The sequence below is a fragment of the Apodemus sylvaticus genome, chromosome 5, assembly GCF_947179515.1.
Source record: "Apodemus sylvaticus chromosome 5, mApoSyl1.1, whole genome shotgun sequence".
NCBI classification, from domain to species: domain Eukaryota; kingdom Metazoa; phylum Chordata; class Mammalia; order Rodentia; family Muridae; genus Apodemus; species Apodemus sylvaticus.
Genome location: NC_067476.1, coordinates 88,764,760 through 88,789,238, shown reverse-complemented (window position 1 = coordinate 88,789,238; position 24,479 = coordinate 88,764,760). Strand labels below are relative to the sequence as shown.

The 24,479-nt window shown below is 41.7% G+C and overlaps 1 protein-coding gene across 1 annotated transcript in view; it reads right to left on the bottom strand.

The window, feature by feature from the left end:
- Mpped2 (metallophosphoesterase domain containing 2) overlaps nucleotides 1-24,479 on the bottom strand; it is a 174,722-nt gene that overhangs the window by 64,827 nt on the left and 85,416 nt on the right. Inside the window, exon 4 of the mRNA XM_052181388.1 lies at nucleotides 18,968-19,193. Coding sequence (XP_052037348.1) covers nucleotides 18,968-19,193 — 226 coding nt within the window. The remainder of the gene's footprint in view (nucleotides 1-18,967; nucleotides 19,194-24,479) is intronic.

Sequence of the window (24,479 nt, the reverse complement as noted above, 5' to 3'; positions counted from 1 at the left end):
CTTAGCATTCTAAGTCCCACCCCACAGTTACCTGGCAATAGCCAGGTAGGCCTGGCCCACTATAACAGGGATTTCTTGCCTCCTCCTCACTCTCTTGTTCTCTTGGACTCTTCCCTTCTTGTTCCCTGTCCTCTCACCCATTCCCCTCCCTCCCCTCTCTCTCCGTAAGCTCATGGCCATGGCCGGCCTCTACTTTATTCTCTCTCCCCCATCTGCCTTTCTCTGCCTCTACTACCCTCTTAACTTCCTTCCCCATGCCCTGAATAAACTCAATTCTATTCTATACCTTTGTGTGTCTGGTCCCTCAGGGGGAAACCGCCCCCCCCCAAGACCATACTTCTTCTCTCCTTATCTTTTTATAAATATATCAATGGTGTTTTGTCATAGCAGTAGAAAAATAACTAAAACAGTACTCCAAGTACATTATACACTCGTATGAAAAGCTCTTTTAACCTCAGTACTATATACAATTAGCACATGCCAATTTTTTAAAAACAGAGACATTACGAAGTTCCCTTACAAGTCATACTTTATCTGTATCCCACAGATTGTAATGTGCTGCATTTTTATATCATCCAATTTCAAAAAGGGTCTAAAGATTTTTCTTTGATTCAGGAGCATGTCATTTAATTTTCTAGCATTGTGGTTGGGTAGTAATTATATCTTATTGCTATTGATTTCTAACTAAGATTCACTATACCCAATGAAAGGTCATGGCATGATTTCAGTCTTAGGCTTACAGGGATTTATTTCGTGGTCCAGCATAGTATAGACTGGGGAAAGGATCATATACATTTTGAAAGGATGTACGTTCTATGGTTTTTAAGTGTTCTCTAAATACTAACTGGTTCGAGGTAATTGGTCCTGTTGTTCGGAGACTCTTTCTGCCTATCTATCATCTATCTATCTATCTATCTATCTATCTATCTATCTATCTATCTATCTATTTGGGGGGATATATCTAGTTTTAAAATTAGAGAAGAATGTTACAATCTCTTATTGTGATTTTGAGACTATTCTTTTCTTTCAACACTGTAACGGTTTATTTTGTATATTTTTAAGGTTCAAGGCTAAGCACATATGGGCTTATGATTATTGTGTCTTTCTGAGGACCTGACCCTTGTTCTTCCATTATGAATGTCCCTCTTTACCTTTGCTAACATTCCAAGTTCTTAATCTACTCTGCCTGATAGCAACAAAGCCACTCCAGCCTTCTTATCCTTACCACTTGTATGATCCAATCCACTTACATCAGCCCACTTGTATATTCTATTTAAAGTGCATCTTTATACTTGAAGTGTTTTTCTAAATGTGTGTTTTAGCTAATATTTGTTTTCTAATAATCTTAGATAATTAATTGTCCTTTTTTATTATACCTCTTTGAATTACTTCTCTAGTGGTTGTTCTAAAGAGCACATTCTTAGCAGCATTTTATAATGTATTTAAATCTAGTCCACACCAATTCATGCAAATACCTAAAACTATTATTTAAAAACTGTCACTTTAATAATTTCTCCCGTATGTAATTTGTTTTAATCTTACATATTTCACAATTTCCTTTTTTCTAGGTGCCACATAATTCAACTATATTATGCCTAAACACAGTTTCTTTATATTTTCAAGTTATATACAACATGATATGCTTCATATTCAGGGGACTCAATGGAGAATTACATTTCAAATTCTTTTTTTTTCCTCTGTGTAGCTCTGGCTGTCCTGGAACTCCCTCTGTAGACCAGGCTGGCCTTGAAATCAGGAATCCGCCTGCCTCTGCCTCCCAAGTGCTGGGATTAAAGGCATGGGCCAAATTCTTTCCTTTATTATAAGTCTCAAATCACTTCAGTAGACTTCTGGTTATCATCCCATATCTTTGAAGCTGGTAATCATTTCAATAATTCTCTTGTCAAATTAGACAGTTCTGTTAACCTAGCTTCAGGTTTACTTCCTCTCTTTCTTGATTCCATAGGTAAATAATGTTTTCAAATATTATGTTTCATCCATTCCAAAGTTTCTGATTGGTTTTTTTAATTTTCTATTTTACTTTTATCATTGCCAGATTTTATTCATAACAAACATATTTCCCGTTCTTACTTAGTATAGTTAAAAAACATTGTCTGATAATCTGTTTCATCTTAAGGTTGGCTTCTGTTGATTCTTCACTTAAAAGATAGTCAAATTATCCTGACTCTTTATATGCCAAACACTAGTGGATGTTTTAAGTATCACCCGTGGAGCCAGGCTGATAAATTATTTTGGCAGTTAACTTGGTCAGACCCAAACTCCCAACTCTGCTACATCTGAGGTGCTATTAGCTTGTAATCTGCATTCGAACTGTCCGTCTGCCCATACACGCAGGTACTGTAATCGTCCATGTCACAGTTACTATCAGAATTGGTAGTATTGTCTTCTTTTATCTTTTCCCCCTTGGAATTCTTCCTTCCTTTCTGGTGGTTCTGGTTGCTCTAAGCCTCCAAAAAGCTCTTCCAAATAGCTCTTCTTGCCAAAATGAATAAATTCTGTTGGAATTTTAGCCATACCACAACTCCAGTAACTGTGGCTACTGCCAGGGCCCAGACTACAGAAACTACAGGGCTCCATGGTAACAGCAGCTTCCTGTAGGGTTCCCCTACCACTGCTGTCGCCCAGTCTCCCCAAAGGTCTGAGACAGTTATTTATGGTTAATATTATTGCACTACTATGGATGAGTCCAGGGCCTTGCACACGCTGGGCGAGTGTCCCACTCCTGAATTAGAGCCACACTCCTCCAAGTACTTAGCTTCTGTTTTCCCAGAATTTTCCGAGTTATTTGTGGAAGGTTCAATCTGTTACAAGCTTAGACTTTCATAACTGAGAGAAACCTCAACAATATCGTTGTTGAAGATTTCTAAAGCCCATAACTATAAGTTGTTTAGACAGGCACACACACATAAATACATGTGGGTTTTGTTTATCTAAAACCAAATACAGGCTGTTAGAAATGGCTAAGGATTTATGAAACCCATATATAAGTGAAATTCATGCACCATCAGCATATATGCAAGTCTTAGACACATAGCTAATAATGAGGAAACCTTTCAACAGTGCTGTAATCATCTTGAATGGGAAAACAGAGATAAAACCACAAGTGTGCATTGTGTCTTTTTGTTGTTGTTGTTCACAACATGGACCAGCTATTCAAAACAGGAAATGCCCTGGAGGTTTGAGAAGTAAGGAAGGGTGACAGTAGTAGCACATGCCTTTAATCCCTGCACTTTGTGGGCAGAGGCAGATAGATTTCTGAGTTTGAGGCCAAACTGTCTAGCATTATCATGCATAGTTACAGGACAGCCGGTGCTAGAGAGAGGAAAAACCCCATTTCCCCAAAACAACAAACAACAACAACAACAACAAAAAGAAGGGCAAGAAAAGAGACTAAACCTAAGAATGCACAGGTTTTTGTAGAGCAGGAGAAACGGTGACTGTGCCTACTGACATACATGTCCCATGTCAAGGACTGTGGGCCCTGTTCCCTGAGGGGACTAGACAAGTAGTGTCCTCCTCAATCTTATTATCTCACAGGAAGCTGCAGGGAACACTAGGGACTATGCCAGAGGGAGGGAGATGAGCTGGCCAGGGGGCTGGAAAAAGTGAGGTCATCAGGGAGTTCTTTCCCATCCCTGATTTTATGACTCTCTCTAAAAAGGAAGGATAATTCAAACCCCTTCAAAATAAGATCTGACTCAGAAATGAGCAGAAAGCTTATTGACACTCTGAATTACACAAATATGTCAGAAGACCCCTCCAGCTAACTATGGGTAAAATTTTAAGCAAAAGCAACCCACCCCCCCCACCCCGGAAATTGGAAACAATATGGGAAGAATAGAGAAGAAAACCACTGAGAAATACACAGTAAGAGCAAAGCACTGTGTGCCGAGCCACGGCCCTCATTCTATTTCTCAGGCTATTTATACAAACAAAAACAAACACCGAGTTCTCTCCACCTGCATCCCACACGCTGTAATTCTGAGATTGATTTCCAGAAGACAAAACTCCAAAGAAAAAGATACAATTAGCCTTTCCACTTAGTTTTCCTGTCTATGATGTTAGTAAATTTTCTGTCCAGGAACTAGGTGGCTGGGCTGTTGCCTCCACAGAATCAGACGGGAACTTACTCTTTTTTTCTTAAAGCTATGCCTTATAATAATGCATTAAGAAAAAAAGATCGAGAAATTTGTTAACTGCTCTAAAATTCAAATCTCCAAGCAGCCGAACATCCCCATGGGTTTAAGTAAATAGGACCTCTCTGGGGGAAGGTAATCCTAATTATGTGGCAACCACAGGGTATCCAAGTTTATGTCAGTAGCAGGTTCTGATAAGCGCTGCATTGAAGGAGCTAGTCTGGGCTGTTTCGTGTGTGTGTGTGTGTGTGTGTGTGTGTGTGTGTGTGTGTGTGTGTGTGCAGGGCAGGGGGCTGTGTGTGCTGGTGCAATGTTGGTATTTAGCTGAGATCTACAGGCCAGGAAAGGTCAGGCTGGACAAAGCAGTGCCTAATGAAGCTGCTAGTGTCTGGGGTGAAAGAGACACAGAGCCTTTCAAATTAGCAGCTGAATCCTGACACTCATTAGTGATTATATATGCAAGGGTTGCATCTTAGGCCCCAGCCAATAAAACAGCCTAGACATTCTGCGTACACACAAAGGAATACAGGATGTCCAAACATAAAGAAGTAGAATCTTTTCAATGCCTTCCCCGTCACATTTTGACATCTCTCTTCCCCCCTTTCTGTCTTTATTTTTAAAACGATGACAGGGCTATAGTGTGCTTACCTTCCAATTTAGCCCTAAAATAATTACCGGCATGACAAAAAATGAGACTTTCATTTTTAAATTTTAATCAAGGAAAGGTCTAGTCAGAAATTGCTTCTGCTAAAATTCTATATAAGACATAATGTAGCGTGTTAACCAACACAACCAATAAATCACACTGAAGCGCGTATTAAAGTATCTTACGAGACTAAATTTATCACTGATGACAAATTTAATTTGAGAATCAGAAACTGCTCCTTGCATACACTTGATGGGAGGTGGGGGGAGGGTGCAGTTATTTCCCAAGCAATGAATGCTAAATATACTTGTGATTTTTACTGGAAAAGTCTTTTTCCTAGAGCTCAGGACACTGGGAAAAGCTGCACATCAAAATTCTTTCACAGTAGTGGCAGCCTCATCCACATTAGGAGAATTTTTACAAGGGGGATAATGAGCATTTTACGAAGCAATTTATAACCATCACTCCGTTAACCCACCCGGTCTCCATAGGTAGGTCAGACCTTGTCCCTTGATAATGAAGAAAATTGAGAGACAGAATTTCCCCTGTGTAACAGGTAAAATAATTTTAAGCCGCGGCAGAATCGTTTGGCACTAGGGAAGGTGGAGAGAGGAATGTTTTTTTTAAAAAAAAAAAACCTCACAAACATCATTGAGTCTTCTTATAAATTACCTAATGCTGTGGCCAAAGGATGACATGTTTGGTTGAAGTATCAAAAGAGAATTACACTTCAAATACCCCAAAAAATATCATTAATAGGTAATTCCTGCTTGACAAAGTAATTCTGGGGGTATAAGTACAAGGTCTTATTTTCTGTTCTGGTCAACTCTACAAAGCAGTTCATTGTGGATCAGAGTTTGGTCACATCGGTAATATCTTCTACAAACATGTCCCCCTCCTAAAACTAATCCTGCAGTTCTGCACTAGGATTTTTTTCTGTTGCCTTTGCAAACTGTTTTCTCCCTTAACAATGCAATCAACATGCAAAACCCAAATCTCACTGCCTGGTTCTGTTTAAGGCAAAGCATGCAACCTGAACCATGGCTTGACAAGGAGAACACATTAAGCTCTGAACAAAAGCGCAGGAGTCTCCCAGCCGACCTGTTTTGCAGACTGATTAATAGAAACAAGCTCCAAGGACTAATCACAAGTTGAGCCCTGTTTCACAGATTAACAGAACAAAGACATACGAGAGGAGGGGACATTATGGCATCAGAATACAAATAAGCCAAGGTAGGCACACCAGGCTCTCCTCCACTGAAGTCACATCCTGTAAAGCCAGGCCCGGCCCTGGGTCCCCCTTCCCAGGGTATCACATTTAGGAATGAATTGAAAAGCAAGCCCCCAAAGACGCCTGGCTTTTATTAGCTTGCGAAGAACCTAGGTTCTGCCTTTCTGAGACTCTGATTTAAAAGCGAAACAGAGTTTTGCAGCAGGATGATGCATAGCTCTGGGTGCTGTAAGGGGAAGGCTTCCATTTCAGCAGGGCAAACCCCAGCACTTGTTGATTAGCACAAACACTTCCAACTCCCCCATTCTTTGTAATGAGCTGTCCCAACGGTGATTTGTGAAGCGTGTGCCTGGGCGCAGGCCAGCAAATACCCCCAACTGTATGAGCCAGCACAGCAAACATCAGAAGAACAGTTCATCTCCAAATTACCCAGAGACACACACTGCAAATACAGAAGACCCTCCCCACGCCCCTAACTCTGTGAGAACACACAAAATGTTGGACAAAGTAGAGGAAAAAGGAGAGCCCTTCATGACAAAGTCCCTGCTGTCCTGCTTTTGACTTCTCTGTTGATATACGTCATTTTTATACAGTTGAATCCATCTGTATGTCTGGATAGGCATGTGACTTCAAAAATGCTCAGAGCTAATTAAAAGAAGCTAGACTTAACTTGGTTCTCTAAAAAATGACATTGGTTCCTCAAAGTCCAATAGCATTCAAGACGGCTCTGTGGATTGTTTGACTGGAATTGTGAATGGTTACATTGGGAAAACGAGAGTCACTGAGCCTACATATGTCACAATTGCTATCCTCAGTGACTTTCTAATTTTTCTTCATTATTCAGAGAATTTTAGTTTCTGCAATCAAACCCTTGATAAGCCCTTACAGGTTTAATACATGACATTAATTCTGTAAAAATACAAAAAGAAAAAAAGAAATGAATGTAACATTTCTACACCAAATTTGGTCATTAATTTCTATAGAATGATGTCACATTCACACAGTAAACTGGGATGCTTTCCAGAAAATCAAATTACATATGTATATATTTATATAAAGGAACCAATAACAACATCAGTAACAGCAACAGCTTTCTCAGGTTCTGCAATCATCTGAGCACATTTGTACAGACATCCAGTACATTCCATTTAAAGAAAGCACAAAGAGCAAAATCTCAGGAAACGACCAAGTTTTGTTCCTTTGGTGACACCTGGCACCGGTTACTACTTATTTATTTATTAGTATCATCATCATCATCATCATCATCATTAGTAGTAGTAGTAGTAGTCATTCACCATCTGGAAAGAAAACATTCTAAAGGAGCACCATCTCACAGCCCTGGGGCTGGTGAGATGGCTCAGCAAGTTGAGGGCCTGAAGATGTGAGTTCCATTCCTGGACTTACATGGTGGAGAAAGAGAATGGATTCCCACAAGTTCTCTGACCTTTGCACAAGTCCTCCCCTACACACAAAATAAAGGAATAAACGAACGGAAACGGCACTGGAAACAGCTCTGCTGAAGCCCAGTTACCACACAGCATTCTAGATTCTCTACTTTTTTTCACCCCACTATTTTTTCTTATGTGCAAACCAAAGATTTTTCTGATGCCATTTTCAAGAGTATTTGGTGCAACACTTTGAATGAGAAATAAGGAATGGAAATTCTCTGGTGATCTTTATTCTGCTTTATCAATAACTCAGTTATGCTGTTTATTGTGACAACAGGGCAAAACCAAACTGAAACTTCTTTGAAACAAGTTTCAAAGGGAAACTTCTAAGTATCAATAGGTGAAGAACTGCCTTCAAAACAGGTGAGTCCGAGCTGTTACACCCTCTACACACCCCCAAGAGGCCACCTGCGGCTCTCAGACTTTTCACAATAGAAGTCCAAACTCTGCAGAAGGCAATTCCTACAAGTAACGGTTAAAAAGCACTGGCCATAAGGCATCAGATTTCCCCTTGAATAGTGGGCGGCATGGGCAATGAGGCTTCGGAATCATCAGCAGGTTCCCTCGCCATTCTCAGGTTCCTGTGAAGCCGCCCCACAAGCAGAATTCTCCTCTAGTAACCCTGTGTAAATGAGTAAAGGTCAGATTTGAGGTGAAACAGACACACGTGGGCTTCCTCTTTTTATTTTCATTGTTAACCCACCTCTTCTTTCACCTCATTTTAGGAAAGGCTGCCCTTGAGCCAGAAGAACACAGAGTCTGCGGTTCCAGCTTGAGGGGAGAAGAGCCACAAGTTTGTTTCATCACGGCAGCACCTGCTGAGCCTGACACCCTCATTCTCCAAGGCTATCTAGGTACCAGCTGTTTAAATGATTAAAAAAAAAAAAAACCCTACAAATGTGCAAGACAAACTTGTTACTTCTTGAATTGTAACAAAAGAGAATTGTAAACCAAGGAGAAAGAAAGAGCAAGAGTTGACTACAAACCTAAAGGCACAGAGCCAGATGGTTTTGCCACCACCATTTTTTAGTCAGGTTTTAGTTAAGTATCTGTTCTCTTATCCTGAAAAGATAGAAGCAAGAAGATTTTTTTCTACTGTTCCTGATTCACAATAAAGACAGGGGGCGGGGCTGGCATGGGCTCAGTGGAGAGAGCATGTGCTGTGCAAGCATGAAGACCGGTGAGTGTTGGATCTCCAGAGCCCACATTAAATTGAGGAGCTTTGGTGGCTTCTGAACTCTCAGTACTCAGGAAGCTGAGACTAGTGATTTAGTGAGCTGTAGGCTCAGCAATAGAGAGAGATCAAGGAAGATGTCCCGTCTCTGCTGTGGGACCCATTTGCATGCCCACCAAGGAAGACATGTGAACCCTCATGCATGCAAAGTATGTACACACATGCTCCAATACACACACACACACACACACACACACACAAGTGCAAGAACTCAGAAGTCCTAACAATAGCTAGTAAGCTAGGAGTAGAATTTTTTTATTAAGAAAATAAAATCCTTTCCCCCTCACTTGTCTATAAGTTGTCCTCCTTCTAGAACCTTGGTACCCCAGGCTACCTACCATCACCCCCAAAGCATTGGGAGCCAGGGAGGGAAAATCAGAATACAGAAAAAGGTTACCTTTAAGATGGGTAGAGTTCAGAATTTGAATACAAACAATATTTCAACGTCAGGGAGGAAACAGTGGTTAGCAGTTCTTCAGCCAGGAGGCAGCTGGCTGCCTCAGTTTTATGTGCACACTTTCCACATAAAGTATCCAGGATATGGGTAACCAGAATTAGGAAGGCACAAAGAATCAATGGGTGGATCTCTACCTGACTCTGCCTTTACAAGCGCACTAGTCTTGCTTGGTCTTGATTATCAATTTACTGTAAATTCCTATGAAATGCTAGCTCTACCTTTTCCATCTGTGGTTCACCTTGTAAACCCATCATGCCTACAGTATCTAAATTAACCAGTCAGCATCACATACTCCTCAGACACTGTCTCAGATTTTTTTTCCACCTGGGGAGAAGCTAACTTAGATTCTAATGTCGATTCATTTCCTGTAATCTGCTCTTGCATACACCAGATGCTTCCTTTCTAATGGCTTGTCCCTCTTTTTTGATGCAGCTGGTATACACGGCTATTGTTAGTCACAGTAACCGTGTTCATATTTGAACAGATCATCTTTTCTAACATTTGAGCAGTCTTCCATCCTGTCTCAAGTTAATGCAGGCTTTTCCACTCATCTTCCCTGATTTGTGCAGAATTCATGCACATTCTGCTATTCCAGAGGCTTGCAAATTTGCCACTAGCCTTGAGAGGGGACAGCTCTCGTGGAACAGTCTGCACTGAATTTACAGTCACTATCCAACATTTCTTTTATCTTTCCTGGGTGAGGACACACTGCTAAGTGTTACTCATACATTGAAAATGATACTCCATTTCAGTGACCTTAAAACTGTCCCATTTGTCTTCATCTAAGCGCCGTCTATTCACTCTTCCATGCTTTTGAGCCAAATGCAGCCAATACACAGGGTTCCTTTCCTAAATGGCTTCCACTTACCCAGATCACAAGCAACTTGTCATGCCAGAGGAAGTGGGCAATATTTACTTCTTAAAACTCTTTTCCTCCTTCCCACTCTGTGTCTGTGTGTATATGTGTCTGTCTGTCTGACTGGCTATCTGTTTCTCACACACTTACACAGGGTAAACATTTTATTGAATTAAATTTCCTATTTATCTCCTTTGACCATACACAAACAAAAAATAACACCAGCTATCAGAGAACTAAAAACTCGCAGTTCAGGAAAGAAACCTATACTTTATTTATTATTTAATGAGTACCAGGAAGCTGACAAACACAATCTCTTATCAATCCTACGAAGACTACAGGACAGGCAAAGAATAAAAAGCTATGGGACCACACAGATGGGAGTCTGACTTTCGGGATTTCCTGTCCTTTGTGAAGTGAATCGTTGGTGAGTTATTTAACATCTCTAATGCTCAGTCTTCTAGTTTTTCAAGGTGGAGTGATAATGGCACATCTATAAAGACAAGTTTAAACACATGCTATATAAAGTACGTTCATGTATGTGATGCTCCACACCTGATGGCTATTTTTTGCATGCCAATTTGACAAATTCATTTGTGGCTCAGCAATTAGAAGGTATGTTTATTAAGGTCTAACTGATAAAACCGAGATGCATGCTTGCTAAGACAGCCTTTTGTGAGCCTGCACAAGTGTACAGAACTGTCTCTCTCCCTCGTTTGGCAAGTAGACTGGGCTTTACCTGCTTATGATTAACATAGGGAGCTAAGTTTTCAGGGTCCTCCTGTTAAGTTCTTTCCAGAAGTGTTAGTTTGTGGAACAGATGGTTTAAGAGAAGAGAGAACCAACAAGTAGGGCTTAGCTTAGTTTCAACGAGGTCTTCAACGGCAGGGATATGTCCTTGACTATGACACAGTTGAGCTTGTGTTCTATCAAACTTCCCGTGGGCTTAGAAACTAACCCTTGAGACAGTAAATGCTGGAGCAGGGAAAGGCAGTGGTGATGCCAGGCAGAGGTGATATGATGGTGAGAGCTGACAGAAAAAAGGTGGCAGGGCAACCTCTGATGCCTGGAAGGAGGCTCCACCCCCCTTCACCGCAGAGTTACCTGGACTGGTCTGTGAACACATTTGAGCTACAGGGGAGAGCGCAGAGTGGTAGGCAGGCTGGCATGAACTGTGCTTGTCATGGGACCTGAATAGCTTACTAAGGGGTACAGCCTGGAAAAAGCCACCTACATTTATAGTTCAGAGCACAAACTAAGAACTCTCCACCTACCAAATACTCCAAAATGAATGGCAAAGATCTCAGCGCTCTACCATAAAGCTATCCAGCCACCAAGCATCTGCGACTCCTTTGCAATATCCAGAGGATGTTCTGAGTCTGTTTGGTCTAGTTTCCAACAGTATCAACTTTGCACTGTCATTCTTGACTGCAGATGCTCTCCAAGGGTACAACTAGCAAGTTCTCTCACTTCTCACAGCATGGAATAAGGCGTCTGAGGCAAGGAAGAATAATAAGGCTCACAAAGATATCGTTCTGTGAAATCTGTAGGACCTTAATGTCAAGTTCGTCTCTCCCTTTCCCTTGCTTTTGTGACACCAGGCTCACGTAGGGACATGCGAGCTCTCCACACTCCCCATGGTTCAGGAAGGTCCAGACCTGTTGTTCTTGAAGGCTTGGGGCACAGCTTAAAGCTATGTTTGGTTCCACTTTGCTGTTCCATCTCTGGTCTTCCATTCCATACATTCACAATTCTGCCTGACTTTTATTGGAAGCATTTTGCTTACAACTCTTATCCCCCTGGTGTAACCCTTCAGCTCCTCTCCCTGCTTCCACTGTATTGTTTGCTCACTCATTCATTTATTCATTCAATATGGACTGAGCATTCAGTAGGTCTGCACTGAGCTAGCCTAGAGTAAGCATAGAGAACAAAGCTGATTGGTCACTGTTAGGTTTGTGGAGCTTCAAGTCACATTGGAATACCCTTTTATTTGCTAACAGCACATGAGGAATGGGAAGATAGCCAGCTGCCCACCAGCTCAGCCAAAGCTCAACGATATGGTTCTGATCTTTCCAGTAGCCCATGTCAACCTGATTTCCACTGGAGTGCATGCCACCAAACCAGCACTTGAGACATATCCCCAGCCACCCCTACCCTTCTTACTACATAGCCTCAAGTTAGGGAGAGAGGGGCAGCCACATGTGATGGACTTTGGGCTCCTGATCTGTAGTATATGCAGAGCATCCACAAAGCTGAAGACCAGAATGCCATGCGACATGCTGAGATGAGATTTTTCTTCTTCAAAACCCCCCATTCTCTGAAGCACAGCATGCAGAAGACATCAGGTCATTTCTTCTCAACCCTCCTATTGCCCCTCTCTATAAACACACTTAATCCCACGAGAGTCCCTGAGGAGTAACATGGCCCAGATTAGTGTACAGCCTTTTTACAACTGAATGGGAACAGCCTTGCCTTCAAAGGTAAGGAGGAATGGTCACTACCTGCGCTCCTTTAGTCTGAGGAGTGGATGGATGTCCTTGGTGGACTATCCTACTGTAAAGGGCTTGGCAAAGGAATTCTGGGTCCAGGTCCTATTTCTCACACTGGCTTCGGGACTCTGGGCAAGTCACCTTCTGCCCTAACTTGGACTCTGTCCAAAAGCAACAGTGCCGAACAGCACCCAGCAGCACATCCGGGCGTGGAAATCTTGGGTCTTACCAACTCCTGTGAGTGATGATGTGATTTTGAGAACGTCTAGGTGGCTCAAATGAGACATCAATTGTACAAACTCGGAGCGAAATACTACCTTCCAAATGTGAGTCGACCCACGCTGTTTGCTGAGTTATTGGCGCAGCTATGTCCAAGCAAAAGATTTAAATTGTGACTGCAGCAGACTTGAAGCCTAAGGGAATGCTACAGATCATTGTTTAGCCGCCTTCCCATAAAGGTTCCAACCAGGAGAGGATACTAAGACAAGCTGTTCAGGGCTGCTGGCAGAGGGGTCTGAGTGGATCCAACATAACACACTGCACAAACTGGCCTTGGAGGAGGTGTTTACGGTGCTGATCTGGCTAGCTCTGGGAGGTAGGAAGCAAAGTCAATCGGTTTTGCTTCGTCCTTCTTTCAAATAAACAAGGCAGTTGTTAAAACCAGAAGTGAATCTGATCCTGTGTGGCTTTAAGAGCAGTCAGCTGCATTCTGAAACAGGCAATAATGTAAACAGGGCCCTGTAACTCTACACCAGGGCAGAACAGCCATAGGTTTGAGCCTGTGGGCCTGGGGCCAAGCAAAATGAAATGTTAGCCTGGGCCTTTAAAGAGAATCATGTAAAAGCAGAGTGCATATTTGTTTAACACACACACACACACACACATACACCACCACCACCGTTTTTCTGTGCCAATATCTTTTGGAATTTTCTTAAATAAAAGCAGGGGATCCCTGCAAACTGTGTGGAACCAATAGTGATTACAATCTGCAAACAGACTTTCTTGCTGAACATGGAGACATGAGTTTTTCTTTTCTTTTCTTTTCTTTCCTTCCTTCCTTCCTTCCTTCCTTCCTTCCTTCCTTCCCCTCCTTCCTTTTTTCTTTGCCTAAGTTAATTACAAAGTACGACTGTGAAAATAAAATAAACGAGCCCATTGCACCCAATTCCTGTATCTGAGTTCTATCATGAGCTGCCAACTGGCTTTCTAATCCTCTCACTCAATATCTGCTGCTAATTTGCTCACTATTTCAAGAACTTGGAGACTGTCAGCAAAATGCACGATGCATTACAGAACTTATAATTGGAAATAAAAACATCTGAAGCTTTTCTGACAGCCTAACCATAAAGCCCCGCCGCCCTGATCAGAATAAGACAACACAAGCAACCTTGTAGCGATTTGTGTGCAGACACAATTATCCATGCCAGGGACTGGAGTCGACACTTAACTCCGGCTTTGAGAATGGCAGAGGAAATTGCATCTAAATGAATGAATGAACTCAAAGTGTTTATGATGCCAAATGAAAGGAATGGTGGAGGGAGAGGGATCCAGGCTCACGCTTCCTTTGAAAAGGAAGGGCAGTGGGCACTCTCTTCCTCTTTTGGCCATTTTAGAACTACCAGGCCTGAGCCTGATCTAATTTTCCTGCTGTGGAAGTTAAGGCACTTCCTCCACTGTTACTAAATCTGACAAATTACACCTGTGTCCATTCTAATGCCAAAAAGGAGCTCTTTGTTCCTGACCACTTTGATTTGAGAGATCAAATTCCCAGACATAGGAAAGCCCCACTCCTGTTCATTAAACACCAGAAGAGGCTGCTTCTGTGCAGGAGGAATAAGGTGCAGGCTTGCAAGGAACAAGACAGCAACTCTAGTCTGAGTATTCCAGGCTATGGCCAGGGTCTGATTGCTTTTTACAACAGGGCTTGCTTATCTCTTAGTAAGTGTGGGTTTGCTTGCTTGCTTCCTTCCTTCCTTCCTTCCTTCCTTCCTTCCTTCCTTCCTTCCTTCCTTCCTTCCTTCCTCCCTCCCTCCCTCTTCCCTTTCTCTTTTCTTCCTTCCTTCTTTCTTTTTTTTTTCCACCACAGCATATTGCTATCATGAGATTGCTAAAAGAAGACCCAGTTGATTTTCACAGCCTGTTCGTGTGGAAGTTGAACTGAAGCCCTCTTGCATTAAAAGGCTGGGTGCAGGTTCAGTAATGTGAAGATGATTTCAGAATTCCACCGCCCTTTTGGTATGAACTGACAAGCAATTAGTTACTACTAGAATCTTTTCTTCTCTCTTCGTTGTCCTTGGGAAAGATGCTGCAGAGGGAGTGCCCAGAAAGAGGGAGTGGAAGTTCACCCCGGAGGCCGAGCGAGCACTAGGCTCTGGAAGCCTGCGGTCTTTCAAAGCTGGTCCAGCTGCCCGATGACACAATCCCCCTCTTCTGTCTCCCAAAAGGGACAAAAGAAAATGATGGCAGAAGTCAAGAAAATCCTATGTATGAGCGAAGTATCTGAAGTGCATGTCTGGTTGCTTTCCTTGCAAGCCTCCTTTAGGTTGATGGAAGGAGTTGGTGAAGAAATTTAAACTGTGTTCCTGTCAAGATCCCCTGAGGCCAAGAAGCTCCCTAAAAAATTCATCTACACTTGCCATCCTTTCAAGGAGGCCCTTTGCTTCCAAACTAACATCCGGTTTACAACTTCTGCTATTTGGAACACTAAATTTTCTCAGACCCATCCAATCACATCCCAATCCTCTTCATTGGGGATATAGGAAGTGGCATGGCACATTGTAGTTAGAAACATACAGGAATACTGAGATGTGTTGCAAGCTATTTTCTGTATATAAATTCCCAGTAACTTGTAAACCAGGAAGCAACAGTACTCTCTCTAGTCTTTGGGAAGCTTTCAGCTGTGACACGTTATAAGCACACAATGAAGGCAGATGAATATTCTTTTTCTGAAGTTAAACCGTCTAACGATCACTTTATTTTCTCTTATGGAGAAAGCGATGCTACAGAACAAAACCTCGGTAGGGCCTTGTGCACACTAAGCACATCTTCTAAAAAAAAAAAAAATCAGCTACACTCTATTCTTTTAAAATTCAAGAGCTAAAGCAATTTCCTTGGTCTGATGGCAACTGCTTTTGTGAAACCCATGGATGGCAGGATGGAAATGGCTAGGATAAATGTTCTTGTTTTGATTTTTGCTTTTGAATAAAAACCACTAGCAGTATTATCAATTTATAACTGACCATTTCCTCTAGAAAATTTGTTGGAAGTCATAGAAGTAAAAATTAACTAGTTTCTACTATTTTAGAACATCTATTGGGCTACTGAGGAGGCTTTTACCTGCAGGAAAATTTCAGAGGTACAATAACAATGATAAAACCTTAACCCTGAAATTTTGTTCCTGTGTGAAATTTTAATAATAAAAGAGGTTAAGAATGTGTAAAGCATTAAAATAACCATGTCTACCAATATGTATTATCTTTGAAGATTCTAGCTTTGGTGAACATTTATTTATATGGTTGAAGTATAAAAGAGCCTAGATCAGACATCTTTTCTTCTGTTTCATATGCTAAATTGAGAAGACACAGGCTTCATTTAGCATCATCTGATCAGAAGAGGCTGAACCAGGGCCAGAACACACCCCTCTGACTCCTGGAGTACAGTCTCCAGTAGAGTTAACAGAAAAGACCAATACTCCATTGCTCATGGTAACAGCTACACTTCTCAAATACTAACTCTTGGCTTGGGGTCTTTGCTATGCTATGAGTACATAAAGTTTATGTTATGGGGGGAAGTGATACTGTGAAGATGAGGAATGGGGAGGTCAAAACCAAACAAAACAAAGACAAATGAACTCCTCCAAAGTCCTAGGGACTATGTGGCAGAAATGGGACACATGGACCTCCCCACATAGAAAGGTTCAGACAATGTTCAGTAGTCCTAGGAATATCCATTTAAACAGAACATTTTCATAGTGACATTCAAACAACTGATGTCTCAGGAGAATAGGGTGAAATTGAAATCTCCCCTTTACTAGTATCTGATTCTTGATCAAAAACCAAAGTAGCATAACCTCAGAGAATTGAACAAATCTCTCTTTCAGATGCCTTAAATTCTACCTACAGATTCTCTTCTTTGTAAAGAAGTATTCAGCAGGAACAAGGGGTCAAGTGTTTTTGGTTGTTATTTCTTTTTAAATCTCAATACACAGTATAAGAAACTATCTCAGGACAACAATTCAAGATACAATAATTTTGCCTAGTTTCTGACTTCAATTACCTTCTCTAATACTGCATTATAAAAATTTTAAAAATGATTTTTAAAAATTGTAAATGATAGTAATCTAGTTCTAATATAAACTTTGTCTCCAACATGAATCAAACATCTAGATTGGGTCATATCCCACCATGCCCCATATTTCAATTACCAATTTGTTTTCATATCTTGGGATACTTCAGGGTCTAGTTTGGGACCCTAACCATCACCTCATACATCACAGCTATAAATCTGTTTAGCTAGTTTTACCCTAAGCATATTTGGATCAGCTTAAACCATAGGGGGTATTTTTTCTATCTCTCTGTCATTGTTTCAGAAATTAGCGATCTAGGATCTTTGAAAGCATTGACTGTTCATGAACAACCCAATGTCCTGTGCCTTTGGTAGATTGTTCAAAAAGACTAGACATGGTTGAAGAAATGATTTTAACCAGCATGTCAGTTTCTCTGACAACCAGAGGTCATTCCTCAATATTAAATTGTATTAATAATTGGAAGTGGATTGGAAGTGGAAAAAGCTCACATCCTGCTCCGTATCTGGAACCACTGATACCTATACTCCGTTTCACACTGAGATCATTTTTCTGATCACGTTGAACAGGACTCATGTCTGCTATTTATCCTATTACCTCCTGTCATCTTCTCATGTATAAAAAAATAAATGTATGGATTTTAATAGAGTCAAATTTAAACTAGACCTGCAAATTATAACCACTATCATGCTACCACCAGCATTCCCATCGCTACTTAACCCCTTGGCCACACTATTTTCCCTGGAGTCACAATAGCAGGGAGGTAGGGCGACCACTCATTGCCTATGGTTTCCTAAGCAGTCTTTAACCTTCCGTGCCTCAGTTTGCTTACTTGTTAAATGAAAATTACACTGGTGCCTAAATCCTTCAGGCAGATTAAAGACTAAATTAGACATCAGATAAAACAGCGGACTTAGAACAGTGTCAATTTATGGTAGTTAATGAGGAACTCACAGTCATTGTCAGGTTGAAGTACAACAAAAATGTACTTCTCACACCCCCTGTAAGTTTTGAATTACAATTAGTTAGGGAAAAAAAGATTCAAGAGGCAATGGGAATCCACTCTGCCGCTCATCTTGCAGCTCTGTCTTAGCTTGTACAAAAGGTCGTGGGGGCTTTTTCAGGAGGGTTGGGGAAAGTTTAGTTTCTCTGCTCACAGATAAGACTCACAGATAATCTTGGAATTGTCTGATACAGATAATCTCCAGTCAAGCATTCTCATTTCAGGGATGAAAACATTGGTCTGGGCTAAGTACCTTTCTCAAGTCCAGCCAAAATCATGGTGGTAAAGCCAAGGGCAGGAAAATTTTAAATGTTATTGTAAGCTAATTACCAGGCTCTCTTCTAAATCTGTTGCATGTGCCACCTACAAAATCCTTCAACTACCAGGTAAAAGGCACTATTTATTTCCACCATTTTAAAGGTACAAAATCTAAGGTTTCGCAACGTGGGGGTAACTCCTTTAAAACCTGGCAACGAAGCCCAAGATCCAGAGTCCCACTATGATGCTCCTAGGATGTGCTCCGGAGCACAGTTGTAGACTTCTAGTACTGGGCTGTCAATCAACAACCTCCAAACTGCCTGAGCATCTGCCTCATCTGGAAAGCCTTTATATTCATTTGAGACAAATCTCAAATATCTGGGGTTTGTCTAAGAGAAGAGAATCAGGGAGGTCTTTGAGACTAGATTTCAAAAGCTATCTTACAGAACCAGTCAGTCTGATGTATAGAGAGACTTGAAAAAACTTGACCTATATGCATGACTGCTTCTGTACAACTGAAAGGGGAAATACTGTCATGGAATATTCAGAGTAGCTAAATCTGTCAAGAGTAACAGATAAGTCTTTGGCAAGTCTCTCTGTTTGCACAGATACATGTAGAGCCCCAATCATATAATCTACATGCATGTATACTAAAGCTTTAGTGTCATTCTTGTCACCTAAAGAAGTCTGTTTGGTGATGCACATATCCAATACTGTGATTTACAGTGGGACCAGATGATGTGCTTGGTTGCCAGTGAGCCAACAGCCTTTCCTTCCACCCTATCCATTTTCATGGAAAGCAGCTAAGTCCCAAGCATGGTTGTTTGTTTTGTTACCCCCCCCCCCAACTTAAAAACAGAGGGAACCTGTTGAATGAGCACTTACCAGGGTGCACCGTATATCCTGAATCCCTTCACGGTTACCTCTGAATCTTGCAAGTAAATACTGTTTGTCAGGAGGGACTGAACATTGTCAAAGTCCTCTGGTTTCAATTTGGACACAGAGGGGAAACGGTAGTAGTCCTGTTTAACGAGGTCTGCCATGAATTCCTTATCAAATGTCAGTTCATGATTCCCAGCAATCACAATTTTATATTCATATGGCAGGTTTCCTGTAATAACAAGAAGGAGAGGAAAAAAAAAGTACCAATTAGCACATTCATTTCCCATCACAAACTACAGCAGCCAAGACTGCGATTAGCAGACAGCTCACCCGAATGAAATACTCACACATTTCCTATTTCCATGTAAACCAAAATTTATGGTGACTCTTTTATGTTACCAAAAATGAAAGTAACACGGACATAGGAAGCTATATGGAGTTAAATAGCTGCTAAGAAGGCACCAAGCTTCCCAGCTCCAATTCTTTCTAGATTTTACAGAGCCACTGTGATGACTCTATACAGAATTATACCATCTTTGTTTTGTTTTGTGTAATGATTGACCATGATCCTAAAGAGAGGGCTTGGACTCAATCTGACTCCCAATAAACCAAGATAACCAAGTATTTTTTTAACAGCATGCATATGTGCTAGGTTTTTAGTACACCCTTCAAACAAAGCATTCTACAGTGCACCCTAAGTCCAGATAAGGAACCTACAATGCCATACTGCAAGTCTACTCTTACATTTACCTTTGGCTTCTGAGTAAACAGACCATTATTAAGGGCCGGTGATTGGAAGGCCAACTTTCCTCCCATTGGGATGGGAGGAGAAACTGTAGAGCTTAACCCCCCTTTAATATTTATGTTATGGAAATGTGAGTTCTCGGTGTGCGCTATTTATGCAAAAGTTTCCCGATCGGAATGAGATAATTCTGGGAAGAAGAATGAAAGCTAGAAAGGAAAACCCAAACACCAGACTCCTGCATAGATTTATAATGTTTGAATAAAGTACAGGTCATACATATTAATAACTCACTGTGATGTTATAAGAACCAAATTTCCAAGGGGAGATAGAACCGAGCAACCATCGCTGTCCTCACATTAATCCTTTCCCTGCTCTGTTGCTATCCATCCCTCAAATCTCGCCAATGAACTATTGATTGTTTTATTTTATTTTGGGGTGAAAATAAGGGTGGGATGGAGGTACATCTAATTCCACCTTGCTGAGACTCCTGGGTCCAGTGCAAAATGAATGCTGCCTGCCGTTCTGGGAAGAATTAAGGTTTCCCTGAGCAGGAAAGAGAATACTCTTGTAAGAATTGATCCTTACCAGCAAGCCGGAGTTGATGATTTAATTAAGGAAGCTTTAGTGGGAAGAGACTTTTTATTGGGAGTGGTAGTAACTTCTGCCATTGGCACTTGGATTTCAGCAAAGTGATCCATAAAGACTGCACTGGAGAGTTTCCACCATGCCAGCAGCCTGAAGCACAGGCAGCTGCTAGCACAAGTGGTTTTCTGAGACAGTGGTGACGTTTTATAACATAGCAATTTTCCTTCAGCTCTTCATTTTGAGTTTCTAAGGGTAATAAAATCGCATATATAGCGTGTGCTGTAATGGGAAGGCTTGAGAGAAGGTGAAAGCAATGGTAGAAAATGATTCTGTAGAGTAAAGGAATCAGAAACACTGAGGCCAAGAGTCAAGAGACACCCGATGACTGCACACAGTGCTGTGTGACATACCTCTGGCCTCAGACATTTGCAGGACTGTAAGAGTGCAGTAGAAGCAGGACGCCACTCTCAAAGGCATGCTTATGCAAGTTGGGCAATTAGGAGCGTGATGTGTGTTGCAAATGCCTTAGAATGGCACTGCTATTTCGCACAATTCTGCACTTGACGCACAGATGAAAGATGGATTAACAGGGCCTCAGATTCCCAGCACTCACCCGGCTGATAGAGTGAGGCTGTTGCAGACTGTGGTTAGATTAAGCACCCACAGATTCGTCTGGGTTCCTCAAGTCAGAACAGGCTGAAAATGCATTTCTGAGCAGCGATGTGTCCTGAGGCAGGTCCGGCCAGAGTGGGCCTTGGCTACCGGTTCACATCACACCGTGACTGTCTATCTGTGGGTGATGCTGGGTGCACTGGAAACTCATCACTGCTGTTGCACTATTTCTCACTATTTCCTCCTTTTAGATTTTTGGTCCAGAACAGTTGAATCTGAGACACTGGGCAAATGACGTACTCACCCCACCCCCTTTGGCTCTTCAAAACAAACCAACAAGAAATAAAAGGTGAAACTCGAGCAAAGTAAATCCTCCTCAGGAAAACAAGCATCCTCTGTGTCTTTTAAATCAGATTTCAGGGACTCCGCTAGAGAAGGAGCCACGGAAACGAACAGCCACAGGAGCGCGGATGATATTTACAAGCCGCCAACAGACTCGTCCTCTCTCTGAGAATCCAATCGCAGTTTCCAAGTTCCGCCCTGGGTTACCTGTGTTATGAGATTGTCTGACAGATTTTCTTTTCTGCTGAGCTGACCTTTCATCTATAATCTGCCAACCTTTCTGTTTTATATGAAAAGTGTAAGCAGGGTGGCTGACAAATCTCCTGTTACTTGATGGCATTTTCTTTCTTCCTTCCTTTTTTTTCTCTACAAGACTAGATTAATTTGGAAGGCTCGGCAGTCAAGCTTCAAGCCTCTTGGTATTCAAATAGCATCACTTTCCAATTGTCAGACAAAGAGGTGCCTGCCTTTATCCATTTTACTCAGATCAGGCCATCTAGGCCGACCCACTGGAATAAAAAGCTAGGCCAAATTCTGCTTTCCTAACGCAGAAGAAATCCTTGCTCTGTGGGACCTGAAGCACTAAGTAGTGGAATTAGACAGTGTGTCCTGGGAACGACAGACAGGATTATTCTAGGTGCAATGAAGAGGAATTCTCCATAAAATGTTAAGGAGTGTGTATATTGTTTTAAATATATAGTTGAAAAGTTAATGTCAATGTGGTCTATAGCATTTTCATGTATATATGTAATAAAATATGTGTAATATAACGTAACACACACAACTATACAATATGTTCATATATACAGTTATATGGACACATGTAATAAAATACATATGTTACGGTCAGAACACTGTTGAATAAACAACAGAGGTATAGCAACAATGCTAAATAAGTAGTGAATGAATGAATGAATGAACAAACAATGAAGAAATATGGGATCCCAGCCATCAGTTGGGAGTATAGCTTCAGATAATTAGTAGTGGATTGATAAGCAGAGATAGCATGTTGTGTCCCATTTATGACTGAAGTGTGTTAGCTTAGGCCTGCAGTGCCAGTACTCGGGACACAGTTCCAGGCCAACCTGGGCTACAGAGTGTAACTCTGCGGAGTGATGACAGGAAGGGCAACTGCCCCTCCTGGCTGCTGCGCTGCTATCCTCCAAAGCAGACGCCGTAAAACATGTCTGTGTTTCTCTTCATTTCTCAGGCTGGCCAACCTCACAGACTAAGGAGGAGAAAGAAAGGGCCTCTGTGCTTCTAGATCTTCACTTTCCCATCATTCCATCGTGGTTACAACTTACACTTCTATGGGCTCTTTTTCATTTGTTTGCTGTCTTTTTGTTGTTGTTGGAGACAGGTTTTCTCTGTGTAGCCATTGCTGTTTTGGAACTCACTTAGTAGACCAGGCTGCCCTTGAACTCAATTTGTAGATGCAACTGCCTGTGCCTCCCAAGTGCTGGGATTAAAGACATGGACGACCACCACCCGGCAACAACTGGACTCTTAACTAAACTCCTCCTCTGCCCACAAACACGTTGCTTTGATCTTCTCTCTTGGGCCATCAGTTCTTTATTTATGGAATCTTCTTGTGTTGTGAGTTTATATTTACCCATCCCAATTAAGTAAGAACAAGTGACCATTGGCATGTAAACAGGTATGTATACCTGCTGCAAACATGATCCTAAGTGGATCAAGATGCTTCAGCGGTTTGTTCTCAAACTTCTGGAAGAAGTCCAGATATGATAAAATTCAACCTACAGTAATTCTAAGTTTAGTTCTTAACTGAATTTTACTTTTAACAGATGAGCTAACATTTAGAAAACAGAAGCTATCACACATACACACACACACACACACACACACAGGATTTCAGGGTTTCCCACCCTCTCCTGGAAAATCAGAAAATCCAACAATGCTCGCAAATTCTACCAAACTTCTTGCTCTCACTCACTGCTTCTTCTTTTTTTTTTTTTTAAGATTTATTTATTATTATAAGTAAGTATATTGTAGCTGTCTTCAGACACACCAGAAGAGGGCATCAGATCACATTACAGATGGTTATGAGTCACCTTGTGGTTGCTGGGATTTGAACTCAGGATCTTCAGAAGAGCAGTCAGTGCTCTTAACCACTGAGCCATCTCTCCAGTCCCTCTCCCCCCCACTGCTGCTTCTGCTTGCCCCACATTGGCTCTGTGTGATGGGCCACTATAGTTTTATACTGAATAATACACAACCTGAGGAATTCTGGTTCCTGTTTTTATAATCCTCCAAAAGCTCTCCCGGGATGTCACTAATAGCTGCCTGAGGGGAAAAGCAAAGCTACTTCTCAATTCTCTCCTGGGCTGGGCTGGGCTGGGCAGGCCACAGCAACCGTCAACACTGTCTACAAAGATCCACCCTCTTGGTTGCTGATGCTGTGCTCACTAGACTCCCTTCTCTCGAGTCAAGCATCCCCCCTCTCTTCTTCCTCAGATGTCTTTGCACCCTGTCTAACTTATGGTGTCCTCCCTCACCCCCCTCTCACCTTCAGACATTGTATAGTGCTCTCTTGCCACGTTTCTCACATTTCTACTCTTAAGACTCACTTTTAAGCCGGTGTCACATGGGCTGCAGAGTAGCATAGAGTTAAGGGTGGGGACACCACAGGACCCCTTATGCATTAGCTGTATGACTTTGAACAGATGTCCTCTGCTCTCAGGGCAGTGATGGCAACAGCTGCATAATGTCCGGCTTTAGAAGTACATGTGTGTCAGCGAACACAAGGTTACTCCTGGTGCCCTGGTGTTCAGTGTAGCTTTTTCTGTGTCTCATCTCCCCTATTGACTGAAGACATGCATCATGCCTGTGGGCCCTTGATTGACGCAAAGAACTCAGTCCAATACTTCCCAGTGGTAAGTACACAATTCACATTTGCTTAGCGATACTGAGCTTCTCCAAGGGTTTCCAGAAGCTTCTGAGACTCCAGGAACTGGGCTTGGCATACAAGGCTATGAAAAAACTATAACTCTGTCGTATTTTCTTCCAAGTTTAAGTTTTTAATAAGTGGCCTATTCTGTGGCATCTGGCCTGGCCAGCTATCTTCCAGCCTATGCCTTTCAAACTATACTTTCTTTAAGTATAAGTAGAAAAAAAGTAATATAACCTATAAGTAATATGAATAATATGAATTGTAAGCTTCAGTAAGATTAAACAGGCTTCTAAACAATTTTGGATGCTCTATTCATTCTA